The 18,795-nt window shown below is 39.5% G+C and overlaps 1 protein-coding gene across 2 annotated transcripts in view; it reads right to left on the reverse strand.

Annotated features, from left to right (window-relative positions):
• CDH8 (cadherin 8) overlaps nt 1–18,795 on the reverse strand; it is a 655,621-nt gene that overhangs the window by 180,769 nt on the left and 456,057 nt on the right. For both annotated transcript variants that reach the window (XM_073605557.1, XM_073605558.1), the window contains 2 exons: nt 17,043–17,296; nt 1,537–1,673 (listed from right to left, as the gene is read on the reverse strand). In XM_073605557.1, the coding sequence (XP_073461658.1) occupies nt 1,537–1,673; nt 17,043–17,296 (391 nt within the window). The remainder of the gene's footprint in view (nt 1–1,536; nt 1,674–17,042; nt 17,297–18,795) is intronic.

Consider the following 18,795-nt stretch of genomic DNA (forward strand, 5'->3'; position numbering starts at 1 on the left):
AAAATGTAGCAAATAAAACAAAAATAATATAGTGTATACAATTGCGACACATTGTAATGGAATGTTAATAAAAATGACCTTCCCCTTTCCCTTTTGACCTTTCTGCAGCTCTGTAATTTTCTGTAAAATGCAATGCAATAAGGCTACCTAGAGGTGTTCTGTACACAGATGGTGTACTGAAAACCCCCCAGAAATGTAATTTCCTGTTTGTGTGATTGGCTGACTGATTTTCCCAGAAGTCTGCACTAAGATCAGATTTTCTCCATTCCCTGTAACAAAAATGTGATTGGGATGCAGACCTTGTTGATTTCCTCATTAGAGCCCTGCAGGTGAAGCAGCTCACTGATGATTATAAAAAAAAAACTCCCATACAGGTTCACTCTGCCCATGGACACAGACAAAAAAAACAGTTATATCTTCAGATTAAGAAAAGGAATCATCAACAAAGTTTGCTAAAATCCCTGCAATGTACATAGATCACCCAGAGGGGAATGTTTTTTTTTTCTCAACAAAAGTGGAGTCACTTTTTGATGTAAATACAATCTAAGATTTAATGTTCCACTACACAAAACCCCATGCTGAGAAAGTCTTAATCTATATTCTGTTGTGGACTGAGAGGTGATCTCACACTAGCAATTAAAAGATATGCTGATTGGCCATCAGTGTGATTTGTACAAGACAACTGAAGGGGTAAAAATTACATTTTTTATGGCGGATATGCTATGCTGCGATCGTTGATATGGACATCTAGGCTTCAATGACCTCTGGTCATAAAAGTAACCAGAAAAGTTTTGGGAAACCAAGCCCTAGGGCAGGGGTGTCAAACTGGTGGCCCTCCAGCTGTTGCAGAACTACAAGTCCAATCATGCCTCTGCCTGTGGAAGTCACGCTTGTAACTGTCAGCCTTGCAATGCCTCATGGGAATTGTAGTTCCACAGCAGCTGGAGGGCTGCCAGTTTGACACCTGTGCCCTAGGGGGTCAATGCACAAATTGAAAATAGCATGTTTGTCTGGATCAGTGGCGGATGGTGCAAAACTTTTTGAGGGGGTGGCAAACAAACCGCCCAAGGTCTGCAATCAGCCCCCCATGATCCCCCCACACTCAAACCCCTGCCGTCCCTTTGCACTCAGCCCCCCATGGTCCCCTGGACTCACCCCTCCATGGTCCCCCCGCACTCAGCCCCTTTGTAGCTTCCTCAGCTTCTTCCCCTGGCCAACCTGATCCCCCTCCTGTCCTGATTGGCTGGCAGGAGAAGCCGGAAGACAATAGCGAATATTGATTTGCTAATGTCACAAGCCCAACCTTTTTTCAAGCCAATTGGAGCCACTGGCTCTAATTATGTGGCTTGATAAAAAAAAAAAAAAAACTCATAGAAACCTATGAGTCCGGCACCCTGCATGTATCTCCGCATGCAAAATAGGGGGGCGGTGCCCCTGCGCCCCTTATGGACTGGCCGCTCCTGGTCTGGATCATTGAAAGCGTTATTAACTTTTTAATTCAATACGTCCCATATTGTAAACATTTGGTGTACTTACTGGTTTCTGTAGCTACCACGGTGATGTTATGCCACATGCTCGTCTCCCGATCAAGTGCAGTAGCCAGTGTTATCTTGCCGTCATCTGCATTGATGTTAAATTGCCGATCAAGATCCGTATGGCGATCAATGGAAAACCTGTAACATATATATTTTTTTCTCCATCAGTAGCATGAAAATTTCAAAAATAGCATAATCTATTTACCCAGTAGTACCATATGTTACTCAGTAGTAAATCAACTGCAATGTGATAAATAGATGTACTCAGTAAGGAAATTATGATCTTACTTCAAGTTCAGCTGATGACATGTTTAAAACCCACTATTAATCAAGCTATAAATATGCAATCTCCGACATTTATCGTGATATAATATATCAAGTCAGCACCATGCCATGCAAACAAATTACACTTATGTCTCCATGGTATTGTATTTAAAGCCGTGATTTATTTGTAGATTTAGATTAATTCATATTATAATGCAGAAGAACATCTTAGTGTGCTTGCATCTAAAGCCAGGGATTCTGATTACAGGGATTCATTATTTTGGATATAAGTCCAACTAAATAAAAAAAAAAAAAAGGAAAAGGTTCAGAGAGGTCACCAAGTTTAAAGCCTGCAACCACCCACAGTAGTGTGAACCTAGCCTAAATTCACAGAGTTTGAAAAAAAACGTGATTTTTTACATCTGTATGTGAATATCTGTTACGGACATGCAGACTACATATCCATAATGGACATTCATAGATAGATGTACAAATCATAGATTTTAGAAACTGTCCCTGAATTTAATGATGGCTGGCAACCCTGGGATTTGCTGTGTGAGGCGGTAGAGAGGAGGTTGTGGGCATTGGGTGCAACTGAAATCTGGGGGGATGCAGCCCACCCCAGCACCTTCCTAATATGGCCATGCAGCATTAACTTACCTGGCGCTATGTGGAATCCCTGTGTTCGCTGTTGCCGATGATTTTACAAAAACGGCACCCCCAGCAACCCTTCAGCTGTGCTTGATCCTGGGTTATTTGTGCCAGTCGCCATGGCCTCCATGCATATATGGCATCCCCTGTGTCTCTTCATATGTGTCTGTGCTGGCATGTCCCCGCTGGCCACCATGGCTTCTTATACTTATATATATTTTTTCTCAGAGTTTTATTAAGTTAGTCTGTTTTTACAAATATTTGAAAAGGTCTAACAAAAAATCTTTTTTTTCCTTAAGGTGTTATATATGCTTAATTATGTAATGCAATGTTGATATTTTTTTTAAGGTTTTCATTACTGTTGTTCTACTGGATAGATATGCTAATCTCCATCTTTTGCGTGTTTAAGGACATATAAGTAAACACATTGGTTATATATATAAATACTTTAATTTGGCAGCAAATTCCGTATTTGATAGAAGTAGAATTGTCACATCATCAAAGGCATTCCCTAAATCTCTTTCCTGTTCCCTACACAACCTTCAGTTAATAGACATGTGCACACTGAAATATTTCGTTTCAGAATTTCGTTTTCGTCCGAAAAATAAATGTATTTAGTTACTCCCGAAATTCGTTTTTATTTATTTAGTTTTTCTTTAAAAATTGCATTCGTCCGAAAATCCAAATTAAGGTTGAATCTGTCATTGAAGGCTTATGGTGTCTGTCGAATGTTCAAAGAAGATTCGACGGAGCAGCTAAACTGTACGACGCTGTATAGTTTACCTGCTCCGTCAAATCTTCTTAGAACTTTCAACAGACACCATAAGCCAAAGTACATGTGTACTTAGTTCTAGCTATTTTACTGCTCCTCCTCTTTGGTTACAATCAGCCAATAACATTCATCATCATCGTCATTATTTTTATTTATCTTTTCTCCCCTACATCGAATCTTTTCTCCCCTACGTCGAATCTTTTCTCTCTATGTCGAATCTTTTCTCTCTATGTAGAATAATCTTGGACTAATAGAGTTAAGGTTAGGCACATTCGACCACAGGTTTGATGGTCACATATTGTTATTGTCATCATCATGTCGAATCTCCTATCTATATCGAACTGTTGTAGCAACGAAAACGAAAATAAAGCATTTGTTTATGCCCGATCTTTCGTTTTTCGGATTCTTCACTTTCGTTATCATTTGTTAAAACGATAACGAAAATACCTGAAATTCGGACGAAAATGCATTCGGACTAAAACGAATGCACATGTCTATCAGTTAATAGATACCTGGAGAGCTCATAATGTTGGCATAAGGGCTTATACATTTTATTCTCATCCATATGAAAGCTATGCAAGATTAGACTATATTTTTGGAACCCCAATCCTTTTAGCTAACTCATCTAAAGCTGACATCCATATATGCCCTTGGTCTGACCATCATATTGTTTCTTTCATTACATCTCACATAGGCATGACCCCTACTCCATATAAATGGCATATTAATGACTCTCTATTAACAGACTCCACTATAACGCAACAACTTTCAACACAATTAGCAGATTACTTTACTCTTAATATAACTCCTGATATACCTACTACCACCTTATGGACAGCACATAAGGCAGTAATGAGAAGTCACCTAATAAATTCTGCCTCAGCCAAAAATAAATAAAAATTAATTGATATTAATACCCTAACTAAAGAATTAGACAAAATATATTACAAACATTTCCAATCCCCATCTCCAGATTTATATAAGCAAATCCAAGATAAAAGAAGAGCTCTTGATACATTGTTGTCTACTGACACAGAAAAGGCCTTGAGATGGTCCAAAGCAAAATTCCTATTATATAGTAACTCTGCCTCTACCATGTTTGCTAGAAAGCTAAAACAATCTACAAACCCCCCACATGTCTATAAATTACGCAATTCCAACGGAAATTTAGTCTCTCACCCCAAAGAAGTTATGGAAATTTTCTCTGACTTCTACGAGAATTTACTGTCGGCCCCTCAATCTTCACCAAGGCAGTCTTTTCTGGATTGGCTTGGGGACGTTTTGCTTCCCACTCTGTCCAGCAAATTGAGAAACTAAATGCACCATGTACCGCTATTGAAATAACTGAGATTATTAAGTCACTAAAAACCTCCACAGCACCTGGTCCAGACAGGTATTCCACCTTTTATTGTAAAAAATTTTCCCATATTCTGGCCCCTCATTTTTCCAAATTATACAATTACATTTTACAAGGCAATAAATTCCCAGAAGAAATGCTTCTAGCCAATATGTGTTTATTACCCAAGCCACATAAAGATCACACCTCACCACAGAACTATCGCCCATTATCAGTCATAAATAATGACCTCAAAACTTTTGGCCGTTTTCTGGCGGACAGAATTAGCGGCGGTCATCACCTCATTAATCCACCCAGACCAAATGGGTTTTATTTCAGGCAGACAGATTACTGACAATTTAAGGCTTGCCACAAATATAATACAGGACGTTAACTTACATGTGAACCCAGCAGTTATTCTCAGCCTTGATATTCACAAGGCTTTTGGTAGTGTCTGTTGGTCGTACCTGGAACTACTACTCCCCAAATATGGTCTTTGCAATGAATTCATGCATGGTTTTAGAGCTTTATATCAAAATCCTCAAACTAGAATTAGACTTCCAGGAGAAAACTTTGCATTGGGTAGAGGAACTAGACAGGGGGGCCCCCTTTCCCCTCTCCTTTTTGTCCTGGCCATAGAACCCCTTGCATGTGCCATTTGAAATATTGTTAATATTAAAGGCTATTCTAAAGGCCTTAAAGACTTCACAATGAGCCTATACGCCGATGACGTTTTGCTGTTCCTTTCAGATCCCTTAATATCCCTTCCAAACCTTATCAAAGATTTAGAAACATTCCAAGATCTCACCGGCCTAGGGTTAATTTATCCAAATGTACTGCAATGTCTATAAATATTCCACCATTGTTAGCGGCATCTTTGCAAGAGAGATTTTCTTTCTCCTGGACCTCACAATCTTTTAAATATTTGGGCATCCTCCTTACCCCATTTTATAAAACACTTTTTCAAACAAATTACCCACCACTATTCACAAATATCGAAACATTACTAAAATTATGATCTAATTATCACATCTCCTTTTTGGGGAGAAGAACAGCTACCAAAGTGGTGATTTTACCTAAACTTTATTTTAGGGCTTTACCCATACTGATCCCTAAAAGCACTTTAGACTCCCTTCTACAAACTAACAAATTTTTATGGCTCAACAAAAAAAATAGGTTTAGTTACTCTCTTATGCACAGATCTCATTCAAATGGTGGTTTAAGCCTTCCTAACTAATGGTGTTATTATCTAGCTGATAAGATTTACACAGTTAGCTCAATGGTTTGCTCCTTCATATCAAGTGTCTTGGTTACATTTTGAAGAACAGTCAATTATACCATTCCATCTTCAAGGTATCTTATGGTCCAAGTCAATTCAACCCAGAGAGATCTTTCCCTTAAATATGGTGGTGGCTCAATCATATCAATTGTTGCACCGATATAAAGATAAATTCAACTTAATTTCTTCCACCCCCCCTTCTAGCATTCTCCATAGGAGATCCCCGCTTCTCCCCGGCCTTTAGAAATAGCAGCTCTTGCTATATATAGAAACTACATAACCTCACTAACTTGAAGTCCCTATCCTAAAACAATAAATTTGGCCTTTTTTTTAGATTTATGTGAGCTATACAATATCCCAATTTCAGAATTACCCCATTATACTCAAATTGAAAAATTCTACCAAAAATACTTCTCTCTAACATTACATCCCCCTTATTCCCAATTTGAACAAATCTGCATTTCCACACTGAGAGATAGGAGATTGATCTCTCATATTTACTACTGTTTAAACAAATTTTCTCTTTCAGAAAAGTCAAAACCAATGCTTCAATGGAAAATTGACTTGGACCAATCTTTTACACTACCAGAATGGACCACTATAATCCAAAACCTACTGAAATGTACTCACTCAATTTCAGCGAGAGAAACAGCCATCAAGTTACACACCAGATGGTACCTAACCCCGGACAAAATAAACTAATTTTATCCATCGGTATCTCCCACATGTTTTAGAGGATGCCCAGATCAAGGTACCATCTTACACACATTCTGGAACTGCAAAATTTTGAAACCCATATGGCTACAAGCAGCTGCTAAGATTGAACATATTATAGATAAAAAAATTCCCCTCACCCCTAAGATGTGTTTATTGTTTGCACCTATACCAAATGTACCCATACAGCATATTCGACTAATACATACACTGTTTAATTCAATCCACTGGATGATAGCTTTTAATTGGCATCCATCAACTGTCCCTTGGTCCCAGGTATTGAGTAGAATGGATCAAATTAAACTCTCAGAGCCTATCCACCATACATTCTTTGACACCATGCACATCTTTAAAAAAATGGTCCCCTTGGGACACACCACTTCCTTAAATATCACCTTGTATAGCCTAATAATGCATATCATTATAAAATAAATCTGTGTTTTTTAAATGATATAACCTGATGGGAAATATACATACCTAGATCGCACCTTTATTGTTCTTATATTGTATTGCTATGTTCTTCTTATATGTACCATTCACCTCATATTATGTACAGTACATACTTGAAATAGCGGATGTACCTATGTTTTTACTAACTTATGACTTTTTACAATAATAAAAATAGTTTGTAAACAAAATATTTTCAGTACCCAAGCAATAAACATCCACAAACTCCCACACGAAAGCAAAATGTAGAGAACACCAAGCAGTAAGACTAATCTGTGCCTAGATACCGCTCGTAACTGAGCAGGCTTCACAGATGTCCTTCACTCTCAGTTGTGTGCAGCCAACAATCAAAGTGAGATCAAACACCTTTTTTGAGGACCAGGTCAGTGCTCTAGTTTTCCTTGATTAAGACACTTGAGAAGGCACCAACAGCCTCGGGTGTAGATTTAACAAGGCAGACCAATGGGACTAGCTAAAAAATACCTAGGACACAATTCATTGAACTGGAAACTCACCGTTGTAAGGTGAGCACTAATACTTTAATGAATTCCACTATATCATTTAATAGCTTTATGTTCTTGTGGGATAAAAATAATAATAATAAAAAAAAGAATTTCTAAGAAGCCGGATGAGTGAATTTTTATTTGGAAATGCATGTAATATTTTTTAATGTTTCAGTAACTGGCTTTCTTTGAAACATTTACTCTAGATAAAAAAATAAAAAATATATATATACTGTATATATGTGTATATATATATATATATATATATATATATATATATATATATATATATATATATATATATATCTGCTGCCTATTCTGAGTGTTAAAAGATGACAGAAAAAGCTGCAAAACTGAAAAAGGGAACAGGATCCCCTCATCTCCACAGTAGAGGTGTATAAATCACAAGACTGGCTAAACAGCATTACAAATATTTTTGTCAAATATAATAAGTCACATATACATATTGAAAGTATACCCCTGGCCATGCTATGGGCTTTTAAATATTTACAAATTCTTACAAGCAACTAATCTCTTTAGCTGCAGGCACAGTAAAGTAACTCATCCTCAAAGTTCACAGAACAGAAAATCAAGTCTATAAAGTGCCCCTGCTCTGCTCTTACACAAAATATTAAAAGTCTGGAAGACTGTTGAATACAGTGGCAGGTGGTGTTTTTTTTTTGTTCAGGGGGGGGCAAACAATCACCCCCCCACGTTGTCGGTCGGGTCACCTGCTCCCCCCATCACGGGCAGTCAGTTGGTCATCCAGCCCTGCACTTACCCCATCTAGGTCGCAGGCAGGCAGCGCTTCTACAGGCAGCGGCTTCCATTGCGTCCCCTCCTCCTCTGCATTACGGCGGCTTCCGCCGTGCGTCTCCTCCCTCCTCTGCGTCCAATAGTTTTGCCTGTCCTTTCAGCCAATCGGGTGAAGGGTCTCAAGACCTGCTTCCTGAATGGCTGGGAGGAGGATCAGTGTGATAATAGTGAATAGTGATAATAGTGAATAGTGAATAGTGAATAGTGCCCTAAGCCCACACTTTTTTTAAGCCTATTAGAGCCTCTGGCTCTAATCACATGCTTAAAAAAAAAACCCTATTGGAATCTATGCGTCCGGCACCCTGCATGTAGATTTGGGGACCGTACACATGGATGGGGGGCGACGCTCGTGTGACCCTAATGTATGGGCTGCCACTGGTTGAATGCCTTGAATGACTTCTGTGCTCCTGCTGTAAATGTTGAGGATGGATTGTTCCACAGTGTCTGCAGATCTGAGGGTTTGTTTTAGAGCTCAATTACTGCATGATAAGAAAATATAAATAATTGAATTTGCAACCTTTGGCTACGGGTTGCCTTTTTTAAGCTTTATTTAGGTTTTTGCCTGGAGTTCTGCTGAAATAAATACTGTCTTCTAATGTTACTCAGGTGTTCCTGTGGTCACAGCTCAGCTTGTGGTGATGGTGAGGCACTTCTTGATGAGAATAAGTAGGCCTGGAAATTCAGGTGCTGTGAGATAAAAGAATTTGCCGAGTTATTCAACTCAAACTAAAATATCAGATTTAATTAAACTATTGTTTAGTATTCTAAATCGTCAGTAACTAAGAGACCTATGTTTCCATCCCAAAACTTGAAAAGGGGTGCTTGACAGATATGTTCAGTGTCTGCTAAACCCTTATTACATGTTGGGTAGAAAAGGTTATCCTATTTTTAATGGTTCATTATGTGCTGCCACATTGCTGGGGCATTATGTTACAATGCACCAATTTAAACATCACAGCGTTCACCTCAATTACCCCACCAGGGGTGCCAGAGTAATAGGACCTGAATGCTGGTTGAAATGTCATAAGTTGCTGAATGATATTTATTAACATAGCTTAAATGTCAACTTCAATGGTAGTGGTGAATTAAATAACTCCAGATCCTAAAGCTCCCAGGGGCTTTACTTCTGTCACTTCATGGCCTGTGTCACTTCTAATAAGGCCATACGAAAAGTAAAGTTATAGATGGATTCACAATTTCTTGGTATATGCTACATTATTGGGAAATATAGGAGTGCCGTGCCATAATTGACTCTTTAATGGTCATTTTTTTTTCCCCTCTACAGTCCTCCGCTCTACCAGCTGAGCTATCGAAGGAGCTAATGGTCATAATCTTAGGAAGGAACTGTGAATTCTGGGTAGGAAACTTAAAGTGCAACATCTCTCTGGATGGACCCTGCCTTTAAAAATAAAGTTTGCCATAGACACCTGTTCCCGATGCCAAATCTAGACTGCAGAAAAAGTTGAATTCTTCTTTCTGGGGACGCTCTATAAGACTCCATTCACTCTATTCGCTCTATAAGACTCCATTCACTGGATGTGTTGAGATCCTGGCAGAATCACCGAGATTCTGCCCACAATCTCAAAACGCACTACACTCACAAAACGTGGGTTCAGGTGCCATTATTTTCAATGGCACCTAAAACACTTTGCATTTTTGCCACAACTATTGCGTGATTTATCGCACAGTAATTGCGGCAAATAGCATTGCATGAAGCTTATCACCCAGAAGGGAGCGGGGGCTTCTTTTGGGGTGAAAAGCTTCACGCACAGTGGCGGCTGGTGTTTTTTTTTGGGGGCAGCAAACAACCACCCCCTCGAGCGGCTGGCAGCCACCCCACTATTTGCTGGTCGGTCCAGCACTTACCCCATCTGGACAGGTAGCAGGTGGCGGGTAGCATGCAGTGTCTCCGTGCCCTCTCCTCCATTGGTGGCTTCCAGCGTGCAGCTCCTCCTCTCCTCCTAGGCATCCAATAGGATCGTCCTTTTTAGCCAATCGGGTGATGGGTGTCAAAACCCGGTTCCTGATTGGCCAGGAGGAGGATCAGTGTTACAACAGTGAATATTCATTCGCTGTTGTAACATATCTGGGTGGGTTGTGAACGCATTCTCTGTGCTCCGAGCCCACCCTATTTTGAACCTATTAGAACCTTTGGATCTAAACAGTGCTTCAAAAAAACACCCACCTCACATTGGAATCCATGCATCCAGCATCCTGCAAGGGGCCGGATGCATGGATAGGGGAGATGGCGATGGATAGGGGGAATGTGGCGATGGATAGGAGGGAAAGCACCCAAGCGCTCTTAATGGACGGGCCACCCCTGTTCACGCAATGTGTATTGCTGCATTGCTGCGTGACAACTGTGACAAAACCACACCGTTTTTTAAGTACCATTGAAAATAATGGCATCTGAACCTGCGTTTGGCGATTGTAGTGCATTTTATAGGTGTGAATGGAGCCTAAGCCTCTCCGTTTCTCGCAGATGTTATGGATTCCAGCACATCATTGCACTTTGATGTTGTTACTGAACAAAGCTCAAAATAGCAGTTCAATAAAGATAATATGACCCCCACCAAGGGCAAAATTTGATGGTGACGAGCAGCAGTCACTGAGTGTGCACATTAGGGGTCATTTACTACAGCAAATAGGTTGTTCATTTTGCAAGGAGAGTTGCACTTTGCAAAGATATTTGCCCCAAAGCTTAGGGAATGTGGTAAGGTGGAATACCCAAAGAATACCCAAATGCGTGCAGGGAAATTAAAGAAAAGAAAACAGCAATTTTGTTTGCACTTGATTGAATAATAGAAGTCAGCAGAGTTTTATTAAACTCTTGAAAAGTGCAACTTCCCTTATAAAGAAAACAGCCTATTTGCCTTTAGTAAATCAACCCCATTATCTAAAGCGTGATTACTACAGTGTGTCCATTCTGTGAAAACATCTAAAAAAAACTAAATGATAATATGAAAGGAGAAACAAGCATACGTGCATGTCAGATCCATGCTGATTATATATACTCAATCATTGGGACTATCAAGTAAAATATATTAAGCATATGCCATGTTTCACACTCTCTAATGCAGATTAACTGATAGCATATGTTTTGGGAAAGTACTGTGAAAAATCACCAGTTTTTTCAGCTTTAATATTAAACCAATGAGTATATGTTTAGCCATCAACGTGCATGCCTTCAAAACAAGCATAAGGTTTCTATTTTGAAGCTGTCTATGGTTTGGACTAAAAGTTAGTACAGCTTTTTTGATGAGCCAAAATCTAGAAAAATGCTTATGAGTGTAAACAAACTAGTGCACCTGTAATTCTGAAAAATGTATACTATTTGGAGTATTACAATTGGGCATCAGTCTTGTTTTTGAAAGTCCTAGTCTTAGGGTTACTCTTGTAAGCTTGAATGAGTGTACTTTAGACTTAGCTTCTTTATGATCATAGCTTCGCTTTCAATGTAAAGTATATCCAAAGCCAAAACTTGTTTTATGGTTTTGGATAGAATGGGGAAAGAGTTAAAACCCGTCAAGCTTTTTATTGCTTAATAATTCTTTAAATGATGAGATTAAGGGGGCATCTCCAAAATACGCCCCTTTCTAACTGTTAACACCACTAAGCAACTTATTCACTCCCTTGTTATCTCTCGGCTTGACTATTGTATCTTCTTCCTCATTGGCCTACCTCTCCGCAAGCTATGCCCTTCTCAGTCTATCATGAATGCCGCTGCCAGACTCATCCACCTTACCAACCGTTCAGTGTCTGCCACTCCTCTATGCCAATCCCTCCACTGGCTTTCCATTGTCCAACAAATAAAATTCAAACCACTAATAATAACATACAAAGCCATTCACAATTTTGCCTACAGCTACATCACCAAACTTATCTCCAAATATCACCAAACTGTCCTCTCCGCTCCTCCCAAGACCTTCTGCTCTGTAGTTCCCTTGTCTCCTCCTCCCATGCTCATCTCCAGGACTTCTCCAGAGCCTCTCCCATCCTCTGGAACTCATTGCCCCAATCTATCCGGTTATCTACTACTCTGTCCACTTTTAGGGGATCCCTGAAAACTCATCTCTTAAGGGAGGCCTATCCTGCCTCCAGCTAACAATCAAATCTTCCACTCCCCTTATCAGTTCATCCCACACAGTCCCTACCTTGTGTTTAAATAGCCCCTCCATCTTACATTGTAAGCTTGTAGGAGCAGGGCTCCTCTAGCTCTCTTGTTTTGAATTGTACTATTGGTGTAGTATCTCCCTTTACATTTTATAGTGCTACGCAAACTGTTGGCGCTTTATAAATCCTAATAAACAGTGGTATAATCTTAAAAACAGACTAAAATATCACACTAAACAGCGCTAATGTTGAGCAAAATAAAATAAACATGTGGCCAACTACACATGAAAAAAGTCCTTTTTTAAGAGTGATGAAAAGTTCAAAGTGTAGTTCAGAAAGTGTTCAACAGGTGATCATGAAACAAAGTCACAGCGTGCACCTTCCACCGATCAGTCCAAATTCCACCCTGTGCGAACACACTCCCCTCAGGGGGATAGACTCACCAGTGCTAGATAATAATAAGCCTCCAAAAAAAGAAGACACATCCACGCCACAAGCTGCTGCTACCACCACTCCGGAGGGATCCCAGATGCTCAGGGCTCACAATAAATCTGCTAAGTCATAGAACTTCTCCGTCTGGAATATCGCTGCGAAAGCCCAGAGGATCCACTGGATCCCCAAACTGGTACCGAGGAAGAGGGAGAGGTCCTGAAGCATGACAGCGGAATAGGCAGGCTGAAGTCTATCTCAGCTCTTTCCCTTAAAAAAGGACTTTTTTCCTGTGTAGTTGGCCACATGTTTATTTTATTTTGCTCAACATTAGCGCTGTTTAGTGTGATATTTTAGTCTGTTTTTAAGATTATTTTATACCACTGTTTATTATAATTTATGTAATAATTTTTTAAACGGCTGCTTTTCCTGCCTTGTGGCTCCGCGCCTTTTGCGTATTAGCAAATTGGGCGGTACTTGTTTATTAACTGTCTCTGCATTTGAAACAGCATCTTGTCCTGGCGCTGAGTGGTGTATTTGAGGGCCTGGTTAAAACACCTCTGTTGTCTAGCTTTATAAATCCTGTATAGTATTAATAATAATAATAATAATAATATGATTAACATACTGTATATAAATACATAATTGGTCCATATTGTGAACTTGGTGTTATTCACATCATCACAGAGGCTAGGGGGGTACTCTTTACGTCTGTTTGCATGGTGTATAGTCTGCCTTAGTCCTCAGAAAAACAAGGTAAGACATAAAACACTGCATGTAGAAAATTCAGGAGATGGAAGGATTACTACATCCAAGCACCTTCATGATTCATAGTTTTAATTTTGATAAACTAAAAACATCTGGCAATAAGAATTTGTCTGTTACAATATCTATCCTCCCACACATACACTCTGCATGTACCATTATCTCAATGTTCTAGGTTTGTTCATGTTTGTGAATATTCTTATGCATTATTGTGCTTTTAACGCTATTTTTTACTTCTATGATTTTATTTGTCCTCCCCTGCGGTGGGCTATATTTGTCTTTGTCCTGCCTTGCTTTAGGGACCTGTTGTGCAATCCTGACAACTCACAACGGCAGCACTGTAGTATTATATTTCCACATCCATTTACACCAATAAGCCATAACATTAAGACCACTGACAGGTAAAGGGAATAACATTGATTATCTCGTTACAATGGCTTCTGAATGCCAGTGGGATATATTAGGCAGCAAGTGAACATGTTGTTCCTTGAAGTTGATATGTTGAAAGCAGGAAAAATGTACATCACAGTTTGTTATGTATAGGGCTGCATAGCTGCAGGCTAGTCAGGGTGCCGGTGCCAACCTACAGCTAAAGCTCTACAGCTAAAAGCATCTACAATGGGCATGTGAACATCAGAACTGGACCACAAAGCAATGGAAGAAGGTGGCCTGGTCTGATGAATCACATTTTCTTTTACATCACGTGGATGGCCGGGTGCATGTGATTTGCATATTGGGGGAAGAAATGGCACCAGGATGCAGTATTAGAAAAAGACAAGTCGGCAGAGGCAGTGTGATGCTTTGGGCAATATTCTGATGGGAAACCTTGGGTCCTGCCATTCATGTGGATATTTCTTTGACATGTGACATCTAAAGTACCTAAACATTGTTTCTGGCCAAGTACACCCATTCATGGAAATGGTATTCCCTGATGGCAGTGACTTCTTTCAGCAGGATAATGTGCCCACCCTATACTGAAAAAATGTTTCAAGAATGGTTTGAGGAAGACACTAAGTTTGAGATTTTTACTTAGCCTCCACATCTTAATCCATCAAGCATCTGTAGGATGTTTTGGAAAAACAAGTCCAATCCATGGAGGCCCTATTTGCAAGACTTAAAGGATCTGCTACTGACGGCTTGGTGCCAGATGCCACAGCATGCCTAGGTCTAGTGGCATCCATGCCTTGACGGGTCAGGGTTGTGTTGGTGGCAAAGGGGGGACCTACTCAATATTAGGCTGGTCATCATAATATTATGGCTGATTTGTGTATAACTCCAATTAACACGGTGCTGCTTCCTTAGCAGACATATACTAGTACTTTATATATTTTGGGAATCCATGCCTCTTTCTAAACCTCCATATGTATATAAACCTTAACAATGAACTTCTCCTATTTGCTTCCTTTTGGTCTGGTAAATATACCAATGAAAGCATTTTGTTATATGGGCTCAATAAGCACAAATATATATATATATATATATATATATATATATATATATATATATATATATATATATACCAGTAAATCCCAAGAACTCAGCTTAGTCCAAGTTACCTCTGTAAACTAAAAAAAAACAACCCCCCCTATATTATGGAGATGGGGAGATGTTCTGAAGATCAATTCAAGAGCAAGCAGGTGACCACGCTGCTCCTTCATGAATACAGTACAGTGAGTGGGTGATCCCCCTATGGTAGGAAGTATGTTATTGGTATGACCACCAAGTGAAATTTAAAGTGTAACTAAAAGGAAAACTTTTTTTATTAGTTTTGGACAGAGTGGAGAGGGATTAGAACACCTGTTTCTATTATTGTCTGTGCCCCTGTTAGGGAGATTCACCCTCTCTACTTCTCATTACCATTATCATTAAAAATGAATATAAAGAAAATCCCAAATGTTGTGGTTGGGGGGGGGGGGGGTAGGGGGCAAGGAATTTCCTGTAATTTCCTGTTTTGGCTATGGGGCAGGAAGTAAAGGTAAATCTCCCCAATGGGACACAGATGACAAAAATAAACTGACAGGGGTTATAACTCTCCCTTATTCCAAAATGAAATAGTTCTACTAAGGAAAGAAAGCCTAAATAGAAAATAATTGCAGCCACTAGATCTAAGGATTGGTAAGCTGCAAAATTATACATTTATGCTATTGGGTTTAGATACATCAAAGCAACCAGGCTTTTGACAGACTGGTGTTATAAAAAGCAAGTAAATGAAAATAATATGCATTCACTTTATTTACCCTTTCCCCCCTGCCCCAGCAACCCTTAAAAAAGGAGGGGGAGGGGTTGGTAAGGATCAGCAATCATGTGACCACATTGATTAGGCTGTCACAGTGTTCTTATGATTGGTAGCCAGTCCTGCCAGCAGCTGGTCATTAGTGGGGACTGAGAGGTGTCTTTGACAGCTCGACCTCTGTGCTGCGAGCGTGCAGTGAGTGTGCTCTCAGCACAGAATCATTGGCCGCCCAGTGACACATATGTGTGGTATGTAGGCGTTAAAGCCCACATTTTTACCACCACACATATGTGTTACATAGGCAGCAATGAGTTAAGGCAGAACTTCCGCTTTATGCCCCCTCCTCTTCTATTATTGGCACTTGTTTGGGAGGGGGCAGGTACTTGGTTTTGACAGGTACTCCGCTGAGATCCACAACAAGTTCTCCCCCACCCACAACCTTCTGGGACACATCACAGGTCCTAGAAAGCTGGGGGAACATTCACAAAGCGCAGCGTGGCTTGCACATGCGCAGTGGGCAGCCAGCTGTAGAAATCACAGCTGGCTGCCCATAGTAAACATGCAAGTGCTGGGGACCAGAAGACCGGTGAAGAAGAACTTTAATGAGACCTCTCAGAGGAACCATAGCAGCGCAAACTTTGTAATCAACTGAAGAAGTATAGGAGAACTTCTACAGTATGTTTGGGAAAGGAGCATGCAAAATAATACAGCGGTGATCTCTGTAATAGCGATGAATAATAAAGTGATTTCCAGCTTCTACAGGGATCCCACATGTATGGAAAGTATATATACACATTGGGGTTGATTTACTAAAACTTGAGAGTGCAAAATCTGGTGCAGCTGTGCATGGTAGCCAATCATCTTCTAACTTCAGCTTGTTCAATTAGGCTTTGACAATAAAACCTGGAAGCTGATTGGTTTCTAGGAAGAGTTGCACCAGATTTTGCATGCTCCATTCTTAGTTAATCTCCCCTACTGTGACACAGTAGTACCAAAATGATACTGACTGTGGAGGAGCAGTTAGGTGGAGGTGGATCTAAAAACAAAGCAGGATTTTTACAAATCGGACCACCTAAAGCCAGAGATCCATGATGAAATACATACCTCTTGGTGCACCTACAATCAATATGCTATACATAACATTAATTCCTGTTAAAAGGTCCAACATCTCATTAGACACCATACCTTATAGAACTTGCTGTTGAATCAGGGTCTCTTGCTGTCACCTGGCCAATGACACCATTTATGGCCGCGTTCTCATGTACCTCCAGCAGATAACTAGGCGATGAGAAGACAGGGGGCTCGTCGGAATCCTCCACCGTTATTTTTAGCGTTGCGGTGTCTTTGAAGGGTACCCCGCTGATGAAATGCGGATCAATATTAACATTGACTGCCTCTACCTTCAGCGTATAGAATTTTTTGCTCTCGAAGTCCAGAGGCTGTTAAGAATGACAAAGACGAATGCTTTTCACTAATGACCACAGAAGCAAGAACAAATGAATTTAATGCTGATGGATGAAAGTTATGTTCATTTAAGCACATTGACTGAGCTTTAATGCAACCACAGTGTAAGCCATCCACTCGCTCAGACTGAGTCTGTAAATTGAGTGGGCATTTATTGATATCTGTTTATTATGTTACCCCAGTGAAGTCAATCTTTTTGTTCCCTATCCTTTTTACCTTTCTCTTTTAATTCGACAGTCACAAAATGTTCTTTTTCTGAGGCTTGATCACCAGGATTTCACATACGATACATCATAAAGCCTGCTCAGTGATTACAACACTGCAGCAAAGTCGAGCATTGCTTCCTTAAAATAGAATCCAGAGTGTATTTTCAGTCAGCACGCACTTTGAGATATTATTTTAAAGTTTTCTTGAAAGTAAGTTTTCATACGGCTCTCAGTTTTACTTTCTTGCTGTACCATATTTCAAGGTGGCATTTCATATACCGTTTTTTAGAGTCTCTGTCTCTAGTGACCATCTATCAAATATTGCAATCAGCATCCTTATAGAACTTTTTTAGATAAAACTGTCCACAAGACAAGCCATCTGGAGATTGTATTTATGGTCAATGAACCATTATGGGTCTTTGCTGACCCACAGACTTATATGGAGCTACGAAGAGCAGTAAAATGCAATCACTACTTAACCACTTAAGGACCAAGCCTAGTTTTTACACTTGGTGTTTACAAGTTAAAATTATTCTTTATTGATAGAAAATTACTTAGAACCCCCAAACATTATATATATATTTTTCAGACATCCTAGAGAATAAAATGACGGTTGTTGCAATAGTTTATGTCACACCGTAGCGGTCTTACAAACACATTTTTTTTGGGAATAAATACCTTTTTTTTTAATTAAAAAATAAGAAATCAGTAAAGTTAGTCCAATTTTTTTCTATATAGTGAAATATAATGTTACGCGAGTAAATTGATACCCAACACGTCATGCTTCAAAATTGCGCCCGCTCGTAGAATGGCGACAAACTTTGACCCTTGCATAAAATTAAAATTGATGTGCTCTAATACACCGTTCAATCAATGTAGATCTATGAAATCATGCTAAAGACAAAAAATGTGATAAAATATGTGTATAAATACTGAAATAAATTGTTTGTAAACAAATTATGTGTAAATACTGTGTAATTAGCATGATTTTTTAGTTTGTTTTTGTTTTTTGTTTTATACACATATTTTATCACATTTTTTGTTTTTAGCATGATTTCATAGATCTACATTGATTGAACGGTGTATTAGAGAGCATCAATTTTAATTGTATGCATTTTCCAATTTATGGGTTTCTGATCCCTGTTTTATTGATAGCAGCTTAATTGTATCTGTTCAATCTAATTAGTCACGAGTATTCGCTTATCTAGTCTTAATATTTATAACCTCTACTTATATTCATGTATCCAGTTTTATCCGCCATAGCCACA

This window comes from Aquarana catesbeiana, linkage group LG11 (assembly GCF_042186555.1).
Source record: "Aquarana catesbeiana isolate 2022-GZ linkage group LG11, ASM4218655v1, whole genome shotgun sequence".
Taxonomy (NCBI): Eukaryota; Metazoa; Chordata; class Amphibia; order Anura; family Ranidae; genus Aquarana; species Aquarana catesbeiana.